Source organism: Dermacentor andersoni, chromosome 8, assembly GCF_023375885.2.
Source record: "Dermacentor andersoni chromosome 8, qqDerAnde1_hic_scaffold, whole genome shotgun sequence".
NCBI lineage: Eukaryota > Metazoa > Arthropoda > Arachnida > Ixodida > Ixodidae > Dermacentor > Dermacentor andersoni.
This window is the reverse complement of record NC_092821.1, coordinates 34,105,900-34,130,058: the sequence shown is the minus strand read 5'-3', so window position 1 is coordinate 34,130,058 and position 24,159 is coordinate 34,105,900. Positions and strand designations below refer to the sequence as shown.

Here is a 24,159-nt window from a genome sequence, read left to right as displayed (position 1 = left end):
CCCAGTTTGGTCGCGGAAAATTTGATTTTTTTATTTCCGCGCATAATAGGCGCACCCCGAACTTGGCACTGTGGTCAGTACCGCATTTACACTATTGCAAGCCGACGCCCTCCTGCCCCCTCCATCTCGGGTGAAAAAAAGAAACGCAAGCACATTTCACAACCCAAGCTTATCAACGCATTTGCTGGACTACTAGTCTCATTAGTGTTGCTGCCGTCGCAGCTGCTGAGGGCCCACAGCACATGGAACATCGCGAAAACTAGCTCTTCCATTAACTACCGACACCCCCCTCCCCGAACCGCCGCGTAGCCAGCGAGCACGAGGACTTAACGCGTCCGTAAAAAGAAAAAAAAAACGCATCAACGAGCGAAAAATAATTCTTACATCAACTATCGATAACACCCCCCTCCTCTCCAAACCGCCGCGCGGATATAAGCTTTTCGCTACCTTCGCTTAGGCAGCTCGGAAAGCTGGGCGACTCTCGGAGGCCGGGCGACTCGACACAAGCGACAGTGCCATCGCCATCAATGCTCTACACATGCCGACACAGGCAAAGAAAAGACAAATCGCCGCATCTCGCCATTTTACAAACGGCGTGCAGTTCGTGTGGTCGCGTGTTCCGCTATGGGCAAGTACGGCAGCTACACGGCTGCATTCAAACTGAAAGCTGTGCAGTATGCACTCGAGCATGGGAACCGTGCTGCAAGCAGGCATTTCAGTGTCGGAGAGACAAGCATTCGCTACTGGCGAGGTCAGCAAGAAAAACTTCAGGCCACAAAGAAGTCGCGACGGGCCTTCCGCGGTGCAAAGTCGGGGAAGTATCCGCAAGTGGAAGATCAACTAGTTCAACACATACGGGGCCTTCGACAGGACGGTTGTGCAGTGTCTCTCGACATAGTGCAGACGGAGGCACGCAGAATTGCCCGAGCGCAGGGCATCGAAGCGAAAGACTTCAAAGCAAGCTCCGGATGGACAACGCGCTTCATGCGACGCCGCGGACTTACCTTGAGGAGGCGCACAACGTTGTGCCAGCGCTTGCCCTCAGCATACGAGGACAAGGTACTCGATTTCCACCGTTTCGTCATACGGCTCCGGCAGCAAAAAAACTTCATTTTGTCACAAATAGGTAATGCAGATCAGACTCCTCTCTGTTTCGACATGCCAAGAAATACAACAGTAGAGGAAAAAGGTGCACGGAGTGTGCTTATTCGAACATCTGGCGCTGAAAAACAAAGGTGTACTGTCATGTTGGCAGTGACTGCGGATGGACGCAAACTGCCGCCTTATGTTATTTTTAAGAGAAAGACGCTCCCAAAGGGAAATTTCCCTCGAGACATACACGTGAGGGTCCAAGAGAAAGGTTGGATGTCCGCGGAATTGATGGTGGACTGGGTCAAGACCGTCTGGGGCCGGCGGCCGGGCGGCCTGTTGTATCCGGCCATGCTCGTTTTAGACAGTTTTCGCGGGCACCTTGTAGAACGTGTCCGAGAGAAGTTGTCAGAGGTGCGTACGGATATTGCCGTGATTCCGGGAGGCCTCACTTCCGTGCTGCAACCTTTGGACGTTTCCCTAAATAAACCTTTTAAGGACAACGTTCGAAGGCTTTACACCTATTGGATGGCTGGAGGACAGCGTCAACTAACCCCCGGTGGCAAAATTAAGAGGCCGCCTATGGAAATGCTGTGCGAATGGATCGTGGAAGCTTGGCGGGAGATCTCGGATGACGTCGTCAGGAAAAGTTTCAAGAAGACTGGGATCTCCAATGCACTGGATGCAAGCGAAGACGACATGCTGTGGAGCTCAGACAAGGAAGACGAATCTCCACCCGGCGGTGATGAGGATGTTCTCTCGGACTCGGACTCTGAATAGTCTTAATAAATTTTACGTGTGTGTTCAGTCAACGTCTCTCGCCTGTTCATTAAAAGGTAAGTAGGTAGCTTTTATTTTCCCTTTTATGCTGGATTTATTGGTGAATTATGTGAGAGTAGCCATATTCCTGACATATGTTAAAATTTAAAGCGCGGGAATGCGAGTTGAAAAAATTTCGTAAATTTTACCCCGCGTAATAGGCGCACCCCGAACTTCGCGCCGGATTTTCTGAAAAAATAGTGCGCCTATTATGCGAGTAAATACGGTAGTTTTGTTCGATGTAAGTGTAATTTTTGCTATATATACTCATTGTAACTATACTGTGTCCAGAAATTGTTCGATATATGGAATAATTCGATGTAAACGGGTTCGATATAGTTGGGTTCGACTGTATATATTCTTTCTTGAAATGCTTGAGGCCAATGAATGACTTGTGCGTGTAATTCGAGCAGGGGATTTAATCCTTTTTATGAAGAAACGTAGCATGTCTGACTTTACAGTACTCAAATATTTAGTTACTCTGTAATTATAATGACTCATCATAATATGCTCAGAGACATTCTTTTGCTTTCAGTGGAGTCTCAAGCAACAGCTATGTTTCACGCATGTATCGACAGTCAATCAATTCGTGACTGAAGGGGATATTGGAAAATATTTATTTCTGCATGCATTTCTTTTTTATTCATATTGATAATGTTCAATTCCATTTGCAATGAGTTTTACTATTTTATTCAAATATATTTTATTTGCTGTGCACTTTACTAATTAGTAAAGTGCACAGTGAATAAACCTCTCCCTTCGGATTTTTTTTTTAATAAAATAAATATTTCTCCCTGAATTAAGTCGCTTTGTTTATTTTTTTAGCATGCTTACTGGAGAGTGATAGCATTGGGCAACATGGTGTCAGCCTGCCTTGACATAAAACAAGGTTCTATGTCACTCAGTGAATTTTGCAAAAGCGCTCAGGGAAAACCTGCTTGGTAGACACCCTGTACTCGGATAATGTGTTTACAGGGCACATGTGCTACCAAAAGGGCATGTCTAGCAGGCAGTTTTAAACACAGTCCGTTAATATCCACCCTTACGAATCGGGGGCGAATAATGAGACACCATAGACCGTCTTATCGAGGATGCCGCCATTTTGCGATCACAGCACTGTCTATCGTCTGGTGCCATGCTGGTATGTGGGATCCCACTGGTGGGTGCACAGCGAACATGCTGTTGACAGGTGGTTTTCGCATTTTTCTGAGAGGTCTCAAGTTCTTGCGATTGGGAAACTCCTTAGCATGTCATTACTAAACTTGGAGCTTCAACATAGTCGCAATATCGAATGGCAACAGGCCTAGAGGCATTGCTACAGCACTGCCTGCCATGAAAATAGGAGGCGAGTCAAGACAGAACATTAGCAATACATGCAATGTGCTATTATTGTATATCTAGCCTTGAACTCTAATAAATTATCACTCAGGTGACAACAATCAGAGGTGTTTCTGTGTGCCATGTGGTGTACCATGTGGTGTGCCACACCAGTGTACATCCAAATCCAGGTAACTAGCTGAACTCCGAGGAAACATACTCGATAAAACAACGTGGTGACAGTGGCGGCGAATATGCCACAATCAACCAGATGCACGCGACACATTGAAAGAGTATGCACACTCTTAGGTCTCGAGTGGTGCCTGTGCAAGGGCACATCACCAACTTGAGAGAGCTGAAAAACAAGCTACTCTCTCCAATGGCAACTTTATCTCCAGAAGTAACACAGCGCGCGATGTGCGGCGGCATGATTCGGAAGCGTAACAGAGCCCACGTGAACTATGGGCAGTCAACACACAGTAGGCATAGCTTTGGTTACAGAATGAAAAAGAACACACCTTCGTTTCCTTTGTCGGCATGTACTGTTCTCGCAATACTTCCCCGGTCAACTTCCACCAGAACGTTGGTTGCCAAGCATGATTATATTCGAACACATTTGGACAGATTAACTTTAATGTGCATGCCCGTAAAATGGTTGACTTTGTCCACTGGCACTAGCTGACCGATTCGAATATGCACCTTTCATTCACATCCCAGTTTGATCATGGGTGCCCAGTCCATTGCCATGCGCTCATTGGAAACAAAATTTTCTGAACATACACGCAACAGAGGTGATGGCATCAACACTGTTGTGTTTATGCTGGCAATCCAAAGCCGATGTTTGTACGCAACTACAACGGTGAACTCCACAGAGCTGCTGCTGCTGAAGATGCACTTCACATTCACTTCTGAAAGTTATTTTTGCTGTCAAATATAGCGCAGTGGTAGCCCGTCAACCTTGCATCATCTGACATTGCAGGAATCACGGACGGGACATGTTAGAATTGCACCAATTCACAGTGACACCATTACTGTGCCAAGCTGCCACTGGGAGAAATGGAAATCTGCACATACCATTGCGAGGAGAAGAGAGGCGCGGCGCGCTGGCTCTAGGCTATGTTTCCTCCCCGCTGATAAAATGGTCTATGGAGACAAACTATTTTAGTAAATCTTTCTACAATACCAAAAAGTCACTTTTACTGCAAGAAGACGCTGCCTTAAAAGATACAAGAACGAAAAGCAGGTGGTAGTTCCCGCACCAGCTTGCCGTCGTGTGATGAATTTTGACCGCGTCTGCTCAAGCATAAATAAATCCTTATTGGTTTGGCAGGACTGTAGATTGTGTTCTAAAAGAGTCAAAGGCATAGCTCGGGAAGTTCTCGGGAACTTTTACCAAGCCACAATGGCCCAAATGAGAAAAGAGACTTTGAAAATTTGTGGCATACTGGGCCTGGGGTTTCGGCACCAAATTCTAAAAATGAAACTTTGACCTTCTTTTTCTCTTTAGTGACCAATATTTTACCGCAAAATAAACAAAAGTAGAGTTCTGAAAGAGTAATTTATTGTGCGGCTGTTTGCCTCCTCTCAAGTAGGCGATCATTAAGTATGGACATACATCGGCATACCAGAGAGATATCCAACGCCTACCATATGAAACTATGAGTCCATTGCATAAGCTGCCCTTGTATACACTACTCGATAAAGACTTTGATTGTCTAGCTGGAAAGAGATCATCAGCTTTCTTTTGCACATGTGCTGCTACCATTTGACTGATTTGTGTATGTAAATATGTTCTTTCATTTTTTTTCTTTCAAATAATTTTAGTTCAGTGAGTACTTTTGTCATCTACTTTTTCTTGTCCGTATTTAACGCTCTGAATATTACTTCCATGGTGAACATTTTATCAATATAAAGTGATTTAATGTTTCTCTTTTGTGTCCCTTTAACATTACCTTGTTATGGCCTGGCGTGCAGCATCCAGCAGCTACCACGATGACTCTGGGAGCCACGGACGACGCCCACTGCGACAACCGCGGTCAGGGAGAGGCCCACCGCCAGACACGAGCAGGTATACTTTGGCATCCTGGTGCACTGGCATGTATTTTCGGCGAGCTCTGGAACTCTGGTCAATGTACAGCCAGGCACCGAAACTTTGTTGGGCCAATGATTCCTGTGGGAGTCTTAGTTTTCTGCAGCAAATATCCAACATCCAGAAAAACAACCAACAAAGATATTTTCACAAACGTGAATGTCGGCAATGCCAAATTACGTAATTTGTCGACTTTGTGCTGGCAATTAGAAGTGACTGTCCCTGACATTTCACAAATGTTTGAGTGGCACTAAGCCGAGGTTAGGCCTCTGTGCTGTGTCTTTGGAGCCCGCTGCATAATGCATGGCACCTGCCTTGGATGGTTACAAAAATAGTCATCACAAAAGTCATTTTTTTGTCCAAAAGGCAAAGCATTGATGGCGGTAGCAAATCATTAGACAGCTATACAAAATAAGGTTAGTCATTTTATCAGCTGCATAAACTGCTGTAAACATTCGCTCATAACTGAATTAACAAGCACATAATGCACTCACCCTCCCCACATTTGTCCCTAGCAAGCACAAGAAGACACACACACTGTATCGCCATCCTTCTCGGCTCACCTTTGCAAACTTTCGCTTGCACCTGCGGCATATGGTGTGCCGCCACAACCTTATAGGACTTGGACTTTTGATGGAACATTGGGGCGACGGCAACGCCTGTGGAAATTTGCCTTGAGCGTCCATGTAATTGCTATCACAATAATAATCTGAGTCCAAACTTCACTCTGTTATGTTTATGAATTGAGAATGCCTGAAGAACCACATGCTGCTTACAACACATCAGTTTGTGGCAGTTCAGGAGGAAACACAACTATCAGTTCATTGCCAGTAACTCTAGCGAGAATTTCTTACCATCCTTTGTCGTATAGATATGCACATAACATAAAATTTCCGCTTCATTAAAAAAAAAAGTACGGACAAGAAATTGTTAAACTACGCAGGGATAATGTATACCAGCGGTCCCTCAATATTCAATCGTTCCAGAGACTCCGTATTGACGTACTTGCTGGTTCCCGCAAGGACACATAATTATCATGATTTTTGCGAATTCCCAACACTCTGCGAGCCATCGTACCTGTAATATTGCAGTGCATGTCACCTCTCCATTTAGTAGCATAGTGTCCTTTTCTATTTCATAAAACTATTGATCCCTATATTCCTATTGATTAATCTGCTCAGAATTAGGGAGAGGAAAAAAATTGGCTTGTGTGAGTACCATATTTACTCGCATAATGATCGCACTTTTTTGTAAAAAAAAAAAAATTGGCGCTATTTCAGGGGTGTGATCATTACGCGGGTTAAATTTCCCGAAAGAAAAAAAATTTTTTTTTTCATTTTGCGTTTGCTGCGGGATGACAACAGCTCAACAATTAGGTGGCTGCCACTGTATGTAGTGCGGGACACGAAAACAAATATGGTGGCCGGCGGAGCAAGCCGAACGCACCGAACGCGATCTTTTTTCTTCTCGTGAGTACATTACGTGCATTGAAACAGTTTCTTTCGTATCTGTAAGGAATAATGTCGTTAATATCGGCAAGTTTGTGGCAATAACGTAGCCATGTCCACTTTCAGGGGACCGAAACAGATGGGCCCGCTTAGCTGCCACTGACATAGAAACACATGGCGGGCATGCTGCGGAAACTGCGGAATTTGTCTTCACTACTATCCTAATATGGCACGTTTCCGCTAAGGGTGGGCGAATATATTAGCTGTGTTACAAGCGTCGGCGTATGAATAGGGTACACTTCTAACCTATCAGTGTAAACGTGCCTGCTATCGTTGCTGCTTGCGGTTTGTTGCGTGCCCACGAGTGCAGACGAGAAGAATCGAAAGGCGCCTTTTTTGTTGTTGTTGTTGACCACAACCATTATAAAGCCTGCACATAATAAAAGCAAGTGTGGTTGTAGTTTCTTTTTTTTTTTTTTGTCATAGAAGTGATGAAAGGAATGAAATGGGGCCATCTGCTTAAGAATGTTTGGTGCGTGCAGACCGCTTGGTTTGTCTTGAAGAGTCGTTCGCGTAGCATTCAACAGATGGTAAGCGCGATCATTATTAGCTAGACTTGGCACACGACATATCGCTGCAGCAAGTTCGGGGTGCGGTCATTACACGGGAAATAAAAAAAATACAATTTTGATGACAAAATTCAGGGGTGCGATCATTATGCGAGTAAATACGGTATTCAATATTTTCTAATACAGTAATACGTAATTGATATGTTCTTCTTTGTTACGCTTTCCCGGTTCTTGCACTCTGAAACGCCAGTCTCGTTTGTATTCCTAGTTGATGTGACACTGACGGACTCGCCATGAACTTCTGGTTGAGTGTGTCGCCTGAAGCCTAGTAGCGGCTCTGTGCATGTCGTGTGCACATTTCGTTATGTGACGCTCCATGCCAAGTTTGCCCATTAAACCAGAAACTCAGGGTGTCTACCAACGAGGAAAACCAGGAATTCTCAGGGATATTGAATAGTCTGGAAAAACTCATACACATTAGGGGGTTTTACGTGCCAAAACCACTTTCTGATTATAAGGCACGCCGTAGTGGAGGACTTCGGAAATTTCGACCACCTGGGGTTCTTTAACGTGCACCTAAATCTAAGAACACGGGTGTTTTCGCATTTCGCCCCCATCGAAATGCGGCCGCCGCGGCCGGGGGTGAAAAACTCAGGGAAAACTGATGGAATTTGTGCTTCTATCAGGAAAAATTAGCTGTCATTTTATTGAAATGGAACGAAAGTCGCCCTGCTGCTGGCTCGAGTAAAAGAGATGAATTGTAATGAATCGTCTTTGACACTGCCACGTCGGCTGGAGGAGTTGCCTGTGTGCAGTCAACAACCGATTTTCTGTATGCCCGATATTCCGGACGCCCGATTTTTGGGAAATGCCCGATAATGCAGACAGCTTCGATGCACCACCACATGCCCCATAGAGTCAATGTATAAGAATGTCTGTAATTTTAGACGCAAGAACCTTTGCTGTCCAATTTTCCGGACTCTTTGTCGTGCCCGCAGGCCTGAAACGGCATTAATCAAAGCCAACACCGCCGTTTTGATTATCTCGCCGCCTCTAACCAGCGCTCTCGCACGCAGATCCACTGGCAGCCGTAGCCACCACCGTGGCAACGCAAGACTTAGCTGCTTCAACATTCGCTATTAAGGTTCTTGCCATTAGGTGCTGTGTTTTTCATTGAAATAATTCTCCGCTGTCTGTAATGGCACCAACTATGCCTCTAATCCTCGCAATTGGCTTAGGAAGCATGGTGCATTGCATAATGCCGCTTCCTGAAAGGCAGCTTCGCCTCAGCACAACGATGTTACGCGTGAAGCATACGTGAAGTATCGCGGTGAAGCTTAAGAAGCAGAGGTACGGTCTCCAAATAGCACCAAATCTCCATCCCTTGCATCTTAAATAGAGGCTGACCATACTCTCGTAGCGATATGATCGTGTGTTTTTTCACAACAGTCATTGTGTGGCAGTTCCCTCGCTTAATTGCCGCCTTCTTCAACGAAGACATCAAAGGTGGAGTTGGGGGCCATTTGAAGCTGCTTGATTGATAACAAAAATTTGTGATAGCAATTAAACAAGTTGCCTAAGACCATGTCACAATTTAACACTTAAAGGAACAAACCTGGACTCGCAGAACTCGCACAACAGGCTGTAGGTGCAGACCTTCTCTAGTTAGCGGCTCAAATTGGCTTGTGCGGCACTTTGGATGGAATCGGCTCTGACTCGATGGACTTGGTGACTAGGCAGACCCTTACTTTCGGTTTCGAGGCGGTGCCAGCTACATCTCAAAATATCGCATTTCTGCTCGACTACGTTGACTCAGTGGCTGAATTGGCATGTGCATTTTCTTGACACCTTTTATTAGGCCAACCTTGGTTCTTTTCACCAGTATTGATAGTCACTGCTTTCTTAGGCCTGGTCATGGACATGCAGAAAAGCTGCTACATACGTGATGTCCCTCTGACACAACACCGTTGCAGTTTGGGCACAAAGGTTACAAATGGAAGTTTTGCTGTTCATTTTGTTTGCTAACAACCAACCTATTTTTCTTTTTTTCCGAGAGAAGTGCATATAGAATCCTTAACTAGTGCTTTGCCACTATGGAAACTGATTTACTGACGTTCCTTGAGTCCTTATAAAAATTCTTCCGCTCAGCTACCTTTTTCTTTCTGCAGGGATGAACAGATGGCACGGAATCTGCAGGGTGCGCAGTCGCGATCGCAGGGGCCGCAGAATCTGAACATGACATGGGAATTGCAGCCACCAGTCGATTATCGCTGCGAGAAGGAGTTCCCGCAGCTGGGCAGTGACGGGGCCGCACCAGCATCATCTACATCTACTTCGTCTGGGCACAAGGCGTCCGTTGACCCGTTTCCAGTGGCAACTTCGTCATACCCGCCCAGGAAACCGGACAAGGTCAACGTCAACAGTGTCGACGAGTTTCCTTCGCTCAACCCGTCATCCTCTTCCGCGACGCAGCAGGTGCCAGCTATGCCGCAAACAACAGCCATGGTGTCGCTTCGCAAGGCAGCCAAGGCACAAGCCAAAGGCCAGGCCAATGGAATACCGCCGGGTCGAGGGTCGGTCACAAAACAGCAGCCGCAGCAGCAGCAGCAACAACAGAAGCAGCAGCAGAAGGATGCAAACAACAATGGTACTGGAGGGAAATCCGTAGCGAACTGGTTGGCACAGGCATCAGGAGACCGTGGCTCGGTGAAACCACAGCTGCCGATGGCTTCGGTGGTGGTGACGGCGCGACCTGCACCGGAGCCATCCAGGGCAAACAAGCCAGCCTCCAAGGCTTCATCAAAAATGGCGCTCGAGGAGGACTTTCCGACGCTGGCAACGCGTAGCATTGCCCGGATTTCAATCTCCTCCTCACCAACGCCTCCACCTCAGTCGGAACCGCCTTGGAACACGGGGAAGTTGGCAAAAACAAAGAAAAAGAAAAAGGGGGAGGAGACTAAACAAACAGAGTCGTCGCAGCCCCCACTGGCGGCTGAAATCAACAACAACAGCACCGACAGCACTGCCAAGGCATCGTTGACAGTTGCACGCAAACAGCCATCTGAGACGAGTACTGAATCAACAGCGCCATCCACCGCTGCTCCCACAAACAACCTACTCCAACTAATTGCAGCAGCAAGGAAAGGGACCACTATCCAGGCACCTCCCACACCTACCCACGAACTGGCCTCCGACGGCGACACTTCAGACTCTGACGAACGGCCGCCGAGGCTGACGGTTTCGGATTTTCCCTGTCTCAATGGACGACCAACGGCAACCGCTGCACCTCCGCCGGGATTTGCCAAACCCAAGCCACCGCCCGGGTTTGCGCGACCCAGCACATGCGACGCACCGATGGGGACACTGTCCTCCCTCGTGACCACGACTACAACTCCTGCATCACCCGCCGTGCCACCGCAGTACATGCCACCAGCAGGCTTTCAGCAGCGGAATCTCAGTTTGATCCAGGACGTGCAGCAGATCCTGGCCAAGCGTTCTGAGGACGGCCTCTTCGCCAAGTTCAAGTCGCTGTCGGGCTCGTTTCGCCAGGGGGTGCTGACCGCCGACGAGTACTTTGCCCGCTGCATCGAGCTGTTTGGCTCCGAGAAGGAGTTCATTGCCATCTTTCCCGAGCTGTTGTTCCTGCTGCCGGACATTCGGAAGCAGCAGGAGCTCATGGCCACGTTCAACGCACACCGGAGGGCGCAGGCGGCGACGTCTGGCGCACTGCCCAAAGGGTCACCTGTGCAACTGCTTGTGTGCGCAACCTGCCAGCAGGTGCTGTCTGCCGAGGACTTCCGGAGTCACCGCACTGTGCACGACCCCTCGTGACTCGAACTTGCCGCATACATCCAAGTGCCTTCTTCACTTCAGCATCTCGGTACAACTTGGTAATGCCAAAAAATTACTGGTGATGTCGCCGGATTACTTGTGATGCCACTGGCAATTCCACCGAAGGTCGTCTTAAGGAGAGTGACCGTCATTCCCACCATCGCCATCGGCTGTTCAGTCGGGCGCACATTTGGGCTTCTGAACATCTGGTGTCAGGATGCCAAGTGAAGTTTGCCCAACTCGAAGCGCCGATTGTGAGTGCTTGGGACTGATGTGAACTGGTATTTCCCATAAAGAACTTCTTTTATTATCAAAAGCAGGTGGCTTCGCTGCCTTGTTTGTACTGTCCCCTCCCCTTCTCGCTGTTTCACTCATCGCAAATGTAAAGGTCATTAACTAACCTCATTGCTTTGCTCGATAGTGGTGCCATCTTTGATCGCTTCCATCATCTTTATTTTAGGCTTGTGTAATGTCCAGTCTAAAGATGGCCAGTCTTGTCTTGTTCTGAACTCACCAAATGCATGATGGAATGGTGAAGTACTCGGGTATAAAGTGCTGTGGAAATTGACTCAACCTTACTATTTTTTTTTTTCCACTTACGTCGGCGCAAGACGTGAATGCCAATGTTGCTAGTCTGATGCGTAGTGTCAAAAGGCATTGATGCACTGGTTCCAGTCTGCCGAAAGACAAAGGAAGTGTGACCGCTGAACAAACAGCGTGTTTGCGGGCCTTTTTTCTTCTTTCTTGCTTAACGCAATTTCCCGCGATTGCTTTGGACTAAGTCATCTGTAGCGATCTTTCAAACCGTTGTTGTTCATGTTCATTTGCGTGGATCGTTGATTGTTACTTAACAAGTCCCGTTTCTGTTATTAAACCTTTGCTTTTAGACTTTTTTTTTTTCTTCTTTCTTTGTAACTGTGATCATGTGTGCCTTTCACCGTAACGCCGGATTATTTAATGTCTAAACAATTTTGGATCAATAACAGTGCGCACACTTCCTCCTACGCATACTTTCCTTTGTACTTTTGTAGAAGCAATAGTAATACACACAATCTTAGTTGGAGAGATGTCTAGCAGCATTTTGAGGGGGGGGTGACTGGCACCATCATTAAGTTGGATCTTGGTTGTTTCTGCACTAGTTTATTTTGTCTAGCTTACCGGTCCTTGCAGATAGCACGTCTTGGCTAATATAATTTATGGGCAGATGGATTATCAAAGCATTCTGTTCTTTCTGTTTTGCCTATCGATTTTCCTTCAAATTCGCTTCATGTTGTGGGCGCCTTTGTTCACATTCATAATGAACTTTTCCCTGTTCATTGGGTTTTGCACATCGGACATATTCCGTAAACACGAGTGAAATTAATCATTTTTAAGTGAACTTTAACTGATTTCTTTTTTTTATCCTTGAACGCAATGGCTCATTTGCCACCAGCTCAATGAAGACCAACATTGATAATTATTTTTGCAAGTTCACTGTTGCTATTTCCATTTCTTTTTCTTTTCTTTTGAATGTTTTTTGCTGCCGAATCAATTTGGCCTGCATTACTGGGTGGATATGTCAATCCTTGTGTGTTCTGCTCGTAGCTGTCCTTGTCATGCAGATCGAATGAAATTTTCTTTTTGTAATAATGAATTTGAACGGTTGACCCCCCTCCGTTCTCCCCTCCCCTTTTTTTGTTTTTTATATATGGTTTCCAGAAGATATGCTTTGCATTTTTGATGTGCCGAGGGGGACTACTGATCAGTGCGTATCGTAAAAGCTGCGCTGCCCACTTTTCGAATCTACTCATTTCAAAACTGTTCAGAGCTCCCATAGCTCTGCATCACCAGGTATGCCTTGATGCAGCATTTTATTTTTATCCTTTCATAACTTCCTAACTGCTTCATTTGAACCAAGTTCCTTTGTCTTTCATGCCTGCAGACTACCGTCTCAGGTCGTTGCACTTTCGAGTCGAGAAGTACTCTCGTCTTTCCCTAGAGAGTCGTTCCACGCTAACATTGACAACCTTAAAAAGAATGCGTGGCCACATTTTCTTTTTTCCTTTGTCCTGCTTTAGCTTTTTGGTGGACTGTCCGACAGACCCTGTGAGGCTGGCATGCAGCACTGTGTTCACAGCTATGCAGAATTTAGAAACATTCTTTTTGCTTGTCTGTCTGCTGCACCGCTTGTTTTAATTCTGCTGGTGGCAGAGTGATTGCCACACAACATGTACTTTGCTTGTACAGATGGTGAGAGAGGTGCTTTTTCGAGGAGTAAATTATTTGTTTCGTTTGGAAGTGAAATGTTTTTATTGTGCCTTCTTGTGCAGTACACATTCACAGCCTTTACGTTTGTAGTAGTTTTGGGTGCCAGGGTGTTCCCGACTTAGTAAGGTACTTTGATACATCAAGTTGGTAAAGAGAATGTTGGATTCCTAACAAGCATAAGAAAGGGTCGGGCGCATTCGAACAGACCAGGTGCCACCCCCTCTTTCTTTTTTTGTACGCTGTCTGCAAATATGCAGAGATGAGTTGAGTATTTAACGGGCACCACTGAGTTACGAGCAGCAGCTTGCAAACATCTTAGAAAAGTACATACAGCAGAACCTTGTTCATACGTTATGGAAAAAACTCGCGACGAAACTAACCGGGAAAACATACAATTCACAGTCACTAAAAAATTTGACAAACTGAACTGTAGTTGACATCTACGTAATGAAAAGCGCTGTGTGAAGTATCGCAGCACGAGTTGCTGACGTGCGCCGATCTGGTGGGAACCGAGACACACATGGTTGTTTTACTATTGTGTAGTGTTTTAAAGGGACTAATTAATTTAATTACAAGGCTTTACGTGCCAAAACCACAATCTGATTATGAGGCACGCCGTAGTGAGTTACTTTGGAAATTAGGACCACCTGGAGTTCTTTAACGTGCACCTAAACCTAGGTACACAAATGTTTTCACATTTTGCCCCCATCGAAATGCGGCCACCATGGCCAGGATTCGATCCCGCGACCTTGTGCTTAGCAGCTCAACACCATAGCCACTAAGCCACCACTGCGGGTCTTTAAAGGGACTGGCAACCAATGTTCAGGATACCAATTTTTTTAGTGTAGTGGAAAGCTTACCATTCAGAGTGTCTAATCATGAAGTGCTAATGTGGAAAATCTCATGGAACATTTTTTAGCAGAATTTTTAGATCTCTAGTGAGGATGTAGCATTCACTGGAAACATGCTAAAAATTGTGATTGGTGAGTGCGATAGTGATTGTACGTCGGCATTAGTGGGAGGAAGATGACAAGTGTGGCTGTAGCTGTAGCAAAGTATAATTTTGTTTTCAAGTCAATGTTCCTGTGATTCAGGTTTTCCAAATTGTTAAATTATATCTGTGATAATAGCTACGTCTTTTCATGGTTTCCTGTCCAACTGCTTTGCTAAATTAACCAGTCAAAATGAAACTAATCATATCGAAAACGAAACGATGCCTTTACACGTGGTACGTAGTTCAGCGTGTTGCCGTAGCCGCACGTGCATTTTTTATTTCCGAAGCGTAGAATAATGCGCGAGTGTCTTAATAATATACCAACTGCAATCTTTAAGCAACAATTCTGCTGTACTTAACAACCGTTGACTTACATACAGCGATCGCATCGAATACATCCAAAGTAGCAAGATTTCACCGCCAGGTCTCACCACTTACCGGTTTTTAAAACTTTCTTTGCGAATTTAAACTTCTACTTAAGTTGCGAACAGCATGCTGCATTCCATCACCATAAATCATGGTCATTCCGTTTCCATCAATGTCTCACAATACATTCTGGCCAGTTGTCAGTCCCATTAAGGTGGCGACAGGAAACCGACATGAAATCGAGTTGGTGGGCAGTGCCAGATGTCGCAGGAGCAAAATGTGACCCTCGCATCACGCCGCCTGCAGCAGGGAACGGCGGTGGGGCTGGGTTATCCCCTACTTAAAACATGCAGCGCAATTCCAACAGCACTATGCTCCACACATGCTGTAAAACAGATAGATGAAGATGCTTATCGCAACAGGTTTGGCAGCGTTAGCTGTGAACGCAGCATGCAATGACCCGGGAGGAGATTTGCTGGCAGCAGAATAAGAAACTTGAGTGCACGCTGGCGTTTTCACATGAGATGGGTGGGTGAACATTGTGGGGAAGCTGGTACGGCGAGTGGCTGCTGTTTTCGGTCGCATACATCTCGCGCATTTTCCTGTTTACAAAGATCTAGTGGCCAGAAAATGTATCATATGATCGCACTGAATGTTGTACTGAATGTTGCCGGAATGTTCTGAATGTTAATGAATGTTAATGAATGTTACTGAATGTCCAGAAAAGACGAACATCGTGTTTTCCGGGAACGTACGAACTGGTAAAAAATGAGTGCAGCTCTGTTGGGTCATCTTTTGTGTTCTCAATCAAGAATGTTGGCGCCTGGAAATCCTACCAGAATTTTATCAACGAGGTTCTACTGTAATTAATCTGTCTTCTATCAGTAGTCAGCTGTTGGTTTGGCTCAGATTTAATTTATGATTTTATAACGGAGACAGTAATTACCTTGCCTAGGAGACAGTTAAGAGGTATGAATGATCGACAATGTATTAGCCCTCTTTCTCATCTTGCTGAGTATAACGGAGAATGTCAAAGCCAACAACCAGGCACTGAACAATTGGGGTGTTGGGGGGAGAACAGGCACAGTCTTCAGTCAGACAGCATCGTGGATCATAGATCAAACATGGGTTGACAGTATTAGTTGATTAATAAAGGGAAAATGAGATGTCCACCCAGTCGTAGCAGTTGCTAGAAAGGAAACCCATGTGGGTTCCTCGAAAGAAAGCCTCTAAGTTGAAGAAAAATTTGTCCTGGTCCGGGACTCAAACCTGGGAACGCCGCCTTTCTGGGGCAGCTGCTCTACCATCTGAGCTAACCAGGCAGCTAGCAGATGGCTGGGCGAAGTCGAACTTATCAACAAGTTTGAAGTTTATTAAAATTTTCTTGCATACATTATAACAGCATTAGTGATGTTATTACATTCTGTGGTCCCATACTAATTATGACACTGTCAGGGGGAGGACCACCTAATACTATACATATCAAGTATAGATTGCAGCATAGTTCTCTGGAAACCCTTGCAGGTTTCCACAGAACTAGGGCATTTTAGTTGAGATTAAAGAGACGCTAAATGAATTAAGTCGTGCAAGATTGAAAGATTAGGCATCTGCAATAATGAATTCCTCATTGTAGCGAGAATAAAGTTTTGCAGGCAACAAACTGACAAAAATGAAAAATTGGAGTGGCGCCACCTCTGTCCATTAACCTCGGCACTAGCTGATTCAGAGAGAGCACCGTAGAGGGCAGTCACATGGAGATTATATTGACTTGTCCGTTTTGCAGTTGTTGGTTCAAATTGATAGAGCAGCATAGGGACCTTCGGCACCAATTTCATACACAATATAGCGACATATTGGCACACAGAAAATGATGATAGACTTCTAGACGAATAATCTATCCATCTAGCTCGACTTGATGTTTTTCTTTAGTGTCCCTCTAGGGGTGGAGTTTTGTGGGGTTAGTGGTTGGTTGATTGATCGGGCTTAGCATCCCAAAGCAATGTGCAGGCTGTGGGGGATTATGTGGTGATGGGCTCTGGATTAATCTTGACCTCTTGGGGTTATGTAACGCGCATGCTTGAACCATGATATACGAACGTTTTTGCATTCCGGTCACTTAGTGATGCAGCTACTATCACTGGGAATGAGACTTGCGACCTATAGGCATGATGGCAACACAACTGCCTTAGCTGCTGAGTCACCGCAGCAAGAGAGAGAGAAGGATAGGCAAGGAGGTTAATGACCCTTTACCTGCCAGATTCTTTTGTAAAAAAATGTGCACAAACTTTACTATCTTTTTTAATTGTAGAAAATTATTGCTCATTATATCCTGATTCGATAGATATGAATGGGATTTAATTATCTCCTGTATTCACTCAAAAGATGTTTATAAGAGATCTGCTCTGAAAGAGACTTTTCCCACGGCACATGTGAAAAGTTCGAGCATAATTATCTGAGCAGACACTAACAAAAGGAATCGAACACACCCAGGATTGTGCTCAAGTGCTGAAACTCCCATCTAAATACATGGAAGTGGAGAACTTGTTTTTTCGACGACCACTGCACTGAATTCGATAAGGTTTGTTGCACTAAAAAAATTAATATGTCAATATCTAGTGACTGATGGAAGCAAACTTTTTGTTTAGTTTGCTGATTTTTTAAATAAATATTGAACAATATCAAAATATTAAGGCAGAACTATCAAATTTACAACTATGTAACTACAATGAAAAATGATATAATTCTCTAAACTACCCCAAATAATGCACTTAAAGCAGACAAATTTGATGTATTGTACATTGCTCTGAAATAACCCACAATGTGGGTAAGCTTTTACAGAACACTTGTAAACATTGTCATGAATTAACGTAAGTTGTAAATTCATAAGTGAAATATGCCTGCTCTAGATGCTCTAACCAATGCAGTTTATAACACTGTGATATCTGTTTTTGGTGCACAATTACGAGCTTGTAAACTTTGTGCTTCTATCTTTTTTCTTTAATTTAGTGATTTTCGGCAATTTTAATAAAATAAACCTAAATTCTGTTTCTGCAGTCAGTAGAATTTAACATTTCTCTCCCAGTGGCAACAAATTTCATTCAAATTGGTCCAGGACTTGCCTCATAAAAGCATTTTTGCATTTTACGTGTATTTGGATAGGTGGCATTAGAGTTGGGCCTGAGCTAAAGCTTCATCTTAATCGCAAAGTTTGCTCATCTCCAGCAAGCAAATTAGAATAAGCTGTCATATGGACGAGTACAACTTGCATTTGCGATATTGGTACAAACAGCTAAAGCTTGGTAGTTAAGGGTTAACCAGGTTGCACCTGGTTCACTACCCTACATAGGGAGGGGGAAGTGGGCTAGAAAAGGAATAGCAAGTGATGCACACACAAGTGTTCACCGTGCAATAAAAGGCAACTCCCAGAGCCCAGTCGTCTTCAAAAAGTACAGCAGTGATTTTATGGCCCTCTGTGGGGATTCCATAGTCCCAACTTCGCCTGCTTGCTCATCAGAGCGCATTAGAACAGCAGATTCCAACGGACCATGCCAACTCACTACTGCACACTCTTGACCTGTCATTGCCCCACCAAAACAAGTGAAGCCAGGTAGTTCATATGCGTAGAATAGACACTTAACTGTGTTAAAGCGCCCCCCCCCCACCAGGCCACATAGCAAATTTCGGTTATACGTTGGAAGTTGTTGCGTGCCCTCTAGGGAGCGTTCTGCCACAATAATTTTTCAAATTGGTTCATTAATAGCCGAGACAGGTAATACTATTTCAGCGTCGCGCGAATCCATGATTTCAAGAGGAAAGTGCCACTTTCAAGAAACACACTCTCCACTTGCCTCGTCTAGCCTTCGCAAATGAGATTTCTTCCCTGCGTTCACCCATATGGGAGCTCGAGGATCGCGTGATGCATACGTCACGAGCCCCGCTTTCATACTTTATTGCGATGACAATTATATGGACACCCCAGGCGCATTTTTGCTGTTGCCGTCGGCATCGCTGTGATGTTCCGTATAAAGCCGAAGGGCGATAACGCCTTCACCTCACATCGCATGCTGTATGTGCGAGCGAAAGCACGCAAGGGAAGCCGACGATCGCAGCTCAATGCGCACGAAGGAAAAAACGGAGAGCTGATGTGCCGGTTTTCGTCGTGTGAAAGGACGGGGGATGATGGGAGGGGAGGCTGGTGCTGTGCTCCGGCTGCAACAGTGCATTTCACGACCGGGTGCAAGGAAAACTGACGACCGTGGCTCTCTCTTCTGCTCCATATATGGAGGAAAATGGGGAGAAAGGGGAGGCTGCCTCGACTCTGCGAACAAGTGCATACATTGCACTAAAGCCCCTTTTTACTTTGTACGTTCACAGCCAGTCACGTGCACCGTATCTTGAAAGGGATCTGCAGACGGTTCATACCTTTGTGTGCACTGTGTCCTATCCGCTCTTGCATTGGAGCAATAGACCTCGTGTAGGTCACTTCGCTCGGTGCTGCTGCTGCACTTGCTCACACCAGCGTCCAGCGTTTTGACAGCGAGTGTCCTCGCTCGTAGAGTGTGATGTGTTTGTGTTTCCTAGTACACACTGACACCATGCTTGTTAATTGTTAGTAAGCAAATGTTTCCAAGTTTATATGGCCTTTCTTCGTATAGCTGTCCACTAATTGATGCTTCGCCTTTCGGGCAAAACTGCGACTTTTTTTTTTATTAAGCATGAAATGTTTCTAGCTCCCATTGTCGGCGACCTTCAAGTGACCTTGAGCTAAAAGCCAGAGCCGTTATCCAGGCATCGTTGAGAGAACAAAACTAGATCATGCAGGCAGCCATGCAGTCAACCCTTTGTACAGGACAGCGTTACATATGGTAGTTACTGCCCAAACAAGTTACAAAAAATATTGCTTCCGAGTTCTTCCTAATGTTTGTTCACAATATCAATCAAGCTGTAACTTTAGTATGCTGAAGTTTTATTTGTCATTTCCAATAGCGACATTCAAAAGGTATATACAAGGCACCATACACTTCATTTTCATCTTTTGGCGCTGAGACAGGCTTGCCTGTGCTCTTTTGAACGCCAGCGGTCCGTGAGTTCCACGGCGTGGGCTTTGCATCGCCTCGAGAGGTGGTGCCACGCTGTATGGCACCTCCTTCAGGCACTTTTATTCTTCTAGCTGGGCAGTGCACTTTGTCTCTCTGGCGTCTTTTGCTGCCTGTCGTGCTGCCTTCAGCCGGTTTTCTTCTTCTAGCTGGGCAGCGTCCATATGAACCAGTGCACAGCATTGTGTGCTGCAGTGTGGTGTGGTGGGGTGTGCCGTTGTGAACATGCACTACACCCATCTTAAGGTAGTGGCTAGTACCATCTCCAACCAATCTGCTTTGCCGGTAGCCATTTCATGCTTATATCTACTCTCAATTATGGGAGATCCAGCAATCTTTTTCCTCGCTTTTTTGCTGTGCGGCGCGCACTTCCACTCACGGGTGGCTCACAGTGATGAGCACGAGTTGTTGCATTTGTCTCGTTTCGCACTATGCACGAGAACATCTGACTAGCAGCATAACTCAGTGCTACACGAATATTGATGCAGACACGAGTGGATCACAAAGCATGATCGCGCGCTGGAACATGGCAGAAAATGAGAGTTTCGTTGTGTGCGCGTGCGACTGCACGACGTGGGAACAAGCAAACAAAACAGAAGTACATCTCTCTTGCTACGGTACGAAGTAAAACAAAAACATGCAGACATTAGGTTTGTGTGATTTATTATTTCTCTAAACTTTAATTTGTCTGCTGAAGCAACATATTACGCCGATAACAGATGTTGCCTTGAGTAATCCTCCAATTCACCTGCCACTATGAGCGATGTCACAGCACGGCCACGTACGTAGGCACATGTGTGCAATATGCATTGACACTCCGGCTCTGGGAGCACGGCGTCCACGAGGAGAAGGGCAAATGGCGTTCAGTTTGAAATTTCAGCTCTTTATGTGGCACGTAGTGCTGTAATACTTGGCAGACACGATTGTTAGTGCACGTTGTATGCACGGCGCTTAATTGTCACCTCAAAATGGCCAGACCTTGTGAGAGGCCCTTTAAGAGTTACAGAATGGGTGCTTAGGGAAGGGAACTGTGGTAAAGGATAATCATACTCAAAACAGACATATGTAATCAGTGTGCGGAGCTGAAATAGCAGATGGCCTTAGAACCCATTTCCTTAATAGAACCCTTCTGGCTGGTCGTCCGAGTTTCGAGACGTACCAATCGCGAGTTTCTACATTGGGATGGGACACATTAGCAACGCCAAGCCCAGTGTAAGATGGACCTGCCTGGCCATAACTTATCAGAACATTGCCATTGTTTGGTGGGAAAAAAAAAGCTCTGCATGACAGATTTTCAGTGAGAGCAATGCACTACACAAATATCTTGACTGCGTGACCTTCAAAGGCACACAGCCTTTCATCTTTGCAACATAAACTGCCTTATGACAGAAAGAGAGAGAAGCTTTACTTCTGAGGAACTCTTAGTTCGAGTCATTGCTGTCACAGTCTAGCTGGGCTTTGGCTGAGCTGCGGAGTCTAGAGCCCGCATTTTGTAACATTCCATTGCATTATTCATTCAGCACCATGTGGCATGCCATGTGACTGATGCTAGTGATAATGGCTGCGCGTGGCAGTGTGCAAGTTGTTTCCGAGCCGATGACGAAGGTTAAAATGAATGGAAAATTAAATGAGATGCTAGAGAACGCTGCCCTGGTTATCCGGACCCATTAATGTGTTAAATGTTAATGTGTCAATGTGTTAAACTAGCAGAGGCCATAGTGTAGGATGCAGCTCTTGTGGTGAAGTGGGCCAGGTCTGCCAGGTGTAAGGAAGGGAAGCCGGGACATGTAATTGGGTTAAACAGTCCGGAGAAGTACTCTGGAAAATTCGCAGCAAAGTATGAAGTGCATTGAGAGCAAGATGTTCTGTCATACTTTCCAAATCAAAGCACACTTGATGATATAAAGGCACTTTATTTTATTGCCAGAATAATACATGTCGCAACAACCAGTCGTAACATTACTGAAAACTTTCACAGAGAAATATAGCTAGCACGTATAAATGTTCTTTGGGCCACCAACTTTTGAGCACTGGTCTTTCTGAGCGCACCTATGTTGAAAGGCTTTGTGCAGAAGTACATTTATGTGGACAAAGGAATGAACATTGTTCTGAGGGTGAGTCAGCTAAAAGCAAGCCAACCTTTGCCTGAAGTGGGACAAAAGCTTCTCCAGCTGACTTTGCAATGCAGATTCCCTCTGTTTTGGGAGTAAGTTTAGAGCAGCCAGAAAAGATATTTGTATCTTTAAATACTTGCCCTGTGTGAATGGTTTTGTACAGTCATGCGGCATTAGGCAGACCGCCTGCCAGTGAACCCTGTGTGCACTCTGTGCACACAGGGTTCACACAGGGGCACACAGACTTTTATCCCTGGTTCAACCCCCGGACCAACACAAAATTTTCTTCATCTGCGAAGCTTTCTTTCTGAGAAACCCATATCGGCCTTCCTTTGCGGCTTCGCACTTAACTAGGTACATTTCTGCAGAACTGATTTTCTGTCTTCTGTGTGTGGTCGTGCGTGATAGCATGATGACTTTGCAGTGGATGCACATCAAGTTTCAATCTCTTGTGCAGCCGAGCCTCCAAGAAATAGGGGCGGCATACTTGGTGAGACATTTTGCCACGAGATTTATTGTTGCGTGTCCGCACTATACGTGAGCAGTGCACGTGGCTGTGGTTGCTGCGAAATGATGGCGCAAGAGTTTTCACCCCAAAAAAAAAAAAAACACACATTTTAACGAGGTACGGGAGTGGGCTAAGCTGGAGCTACTCGTAGCTTGTGATACAGCACGTCAAGAGACAGGGACCAAGCACCAATGAATGCAGACACCTGTGTTTTCCATTCTTTGGTCCTTGTCTCGGGCCGCGCTAAGCCATAAGCTGAGGATGTTTCAGTGCCACTACAAATGACCAAGGACACCCAGACAGTGTCATTGCATGACTTGGCAACAACAGTGTAGGTCATTATCATTTCGCATCTACTTCAGGACAAAGCTCTCTGTTCTGACAACTTCCAATTAACTTCTGTTTAGGATCAATTGACTCCATCCTATGCCTCCAAATGTCCTTATCTCATCATATCACTTAAGCCTCGGCCATCTTCAACTATATTTCTCTTCCCACCAGTTATATCTGCGTTACCACATTACACCCACTACACTTTATTTCTTCCTCTTAACTTCAACTAGAATATCAGCTGTACCTGTTTGCCGTCGAATCCACACTGCCATTTCTTTTTATTTTTTCTGAGGGGGTGGATTTGCCACAAGACATAACTTGTAAGGAAATGAATAAAAGGACATCAAATAAATGCATGCGGCCCTGTGTGATGCAAGTACTGCAGCAATGAGTTAGTGCATTTACTGTCCATAATCCAATGGGTAAAGTCATTTAGAACATTCAGGTTTAGTTTGGCCTAATATTCAGAGTACCAGGACACAGTCTCAAAACGTGATGAGTGTATGCCATGGATGCTGTATGATAAAATTATGTCTATATCATTTTCTGTTCCATTGCTCGTTGTAAGGTCCTTTGCATCTTCTCAGATTTCCTTTGTTATCCTCAAAGTTTAGGCTCCGTGGGTCAGTGCTAGAAGAATACTGCAGGCAATTTAAAAAATTTTTTAGTGTTCACTGACATACGGGGTGTATAGGCCAGCAGGCAAAATGTTCAAACATGCAGACCTACTCTCAGATATATTCTATAACTGACAACTTGAAGACAAGGATGGACTATTTTACAAGTGGGACACTTTGTCCAAACCATAAGCAAGGTCCCGAAACACAAAGTTGAGCGAAAAGTTTCTTTTAAACTGGCAGCTCTAAGGCACTCTCTTCAGAATGTTCTCCTGCAAGACTCTTTTGAAAAAGTACAGCGACCACAGAGCTACAGGTGTTCAAAGCAATTAAAAATTTTGCTGTGTGCTCTCCCCTCGTGCATACAGCACGTGTTCTTGCTCTAACGCGCCCGTAAGCTTCATTCGGAAGCATGCACAAGAGTCTCGCATAACAGGTGCGCACTTCTTATAGTTTTTCTTTTTATCACAGTGCAACAACTTATTTTTGTAGGAATCTCCATGTATCAACGCTCCCAGCCACAATTGCTATATGCAGGTTCTGCAGTGACTTAGTGTTTCTGCTAACATTGTGAGCTGCCATAGAATTTCCTGCAGCCAATGATGAAGTAGTACATCCAATGCAAATGCGTGCCACTGCTTGTGTCAACTTGCACTGAAGGCATCAGCACAGCTGTCAGGCAGAAAGGCGTTTGCTCTAATTAACAGGTTTCCTGTGATGTG

At 45.2% G+C, this 24,159-nt stretch overlaps 1 protein-coding gene across 1 annotated transcript in view; it reads left to right on the top strand.

Annotated features, from left to right (window-relative positions):
* LOC126526451 (E3 ubiquitin-protein ligase ZNF598-like) overlaps positions 1 to 13,439 on the top strand; it is a 41,169-nt gene extending 27,730 nt beyond the window's left edge. The window contains exons 5-6 of the mRNA XM_050174364.3: positions 5,200 to 5,293; positions 9,500 to 13,439. Of these exons, the coding sequence (XP_050030321.2) occupies positions 5,200 to 5,293; positions 9,500 to 11,162 (1,757 nt within the window). The 3' untranslated portion in view covers positions 11,163 to 13,439. The remainder of the gene's footprint in view (positions 1 to 5,199; positions 5,294 to 9,499) is intronic.
* Positions 13,440 to 24,159: the final 10,720 nt, after the last annotated feature.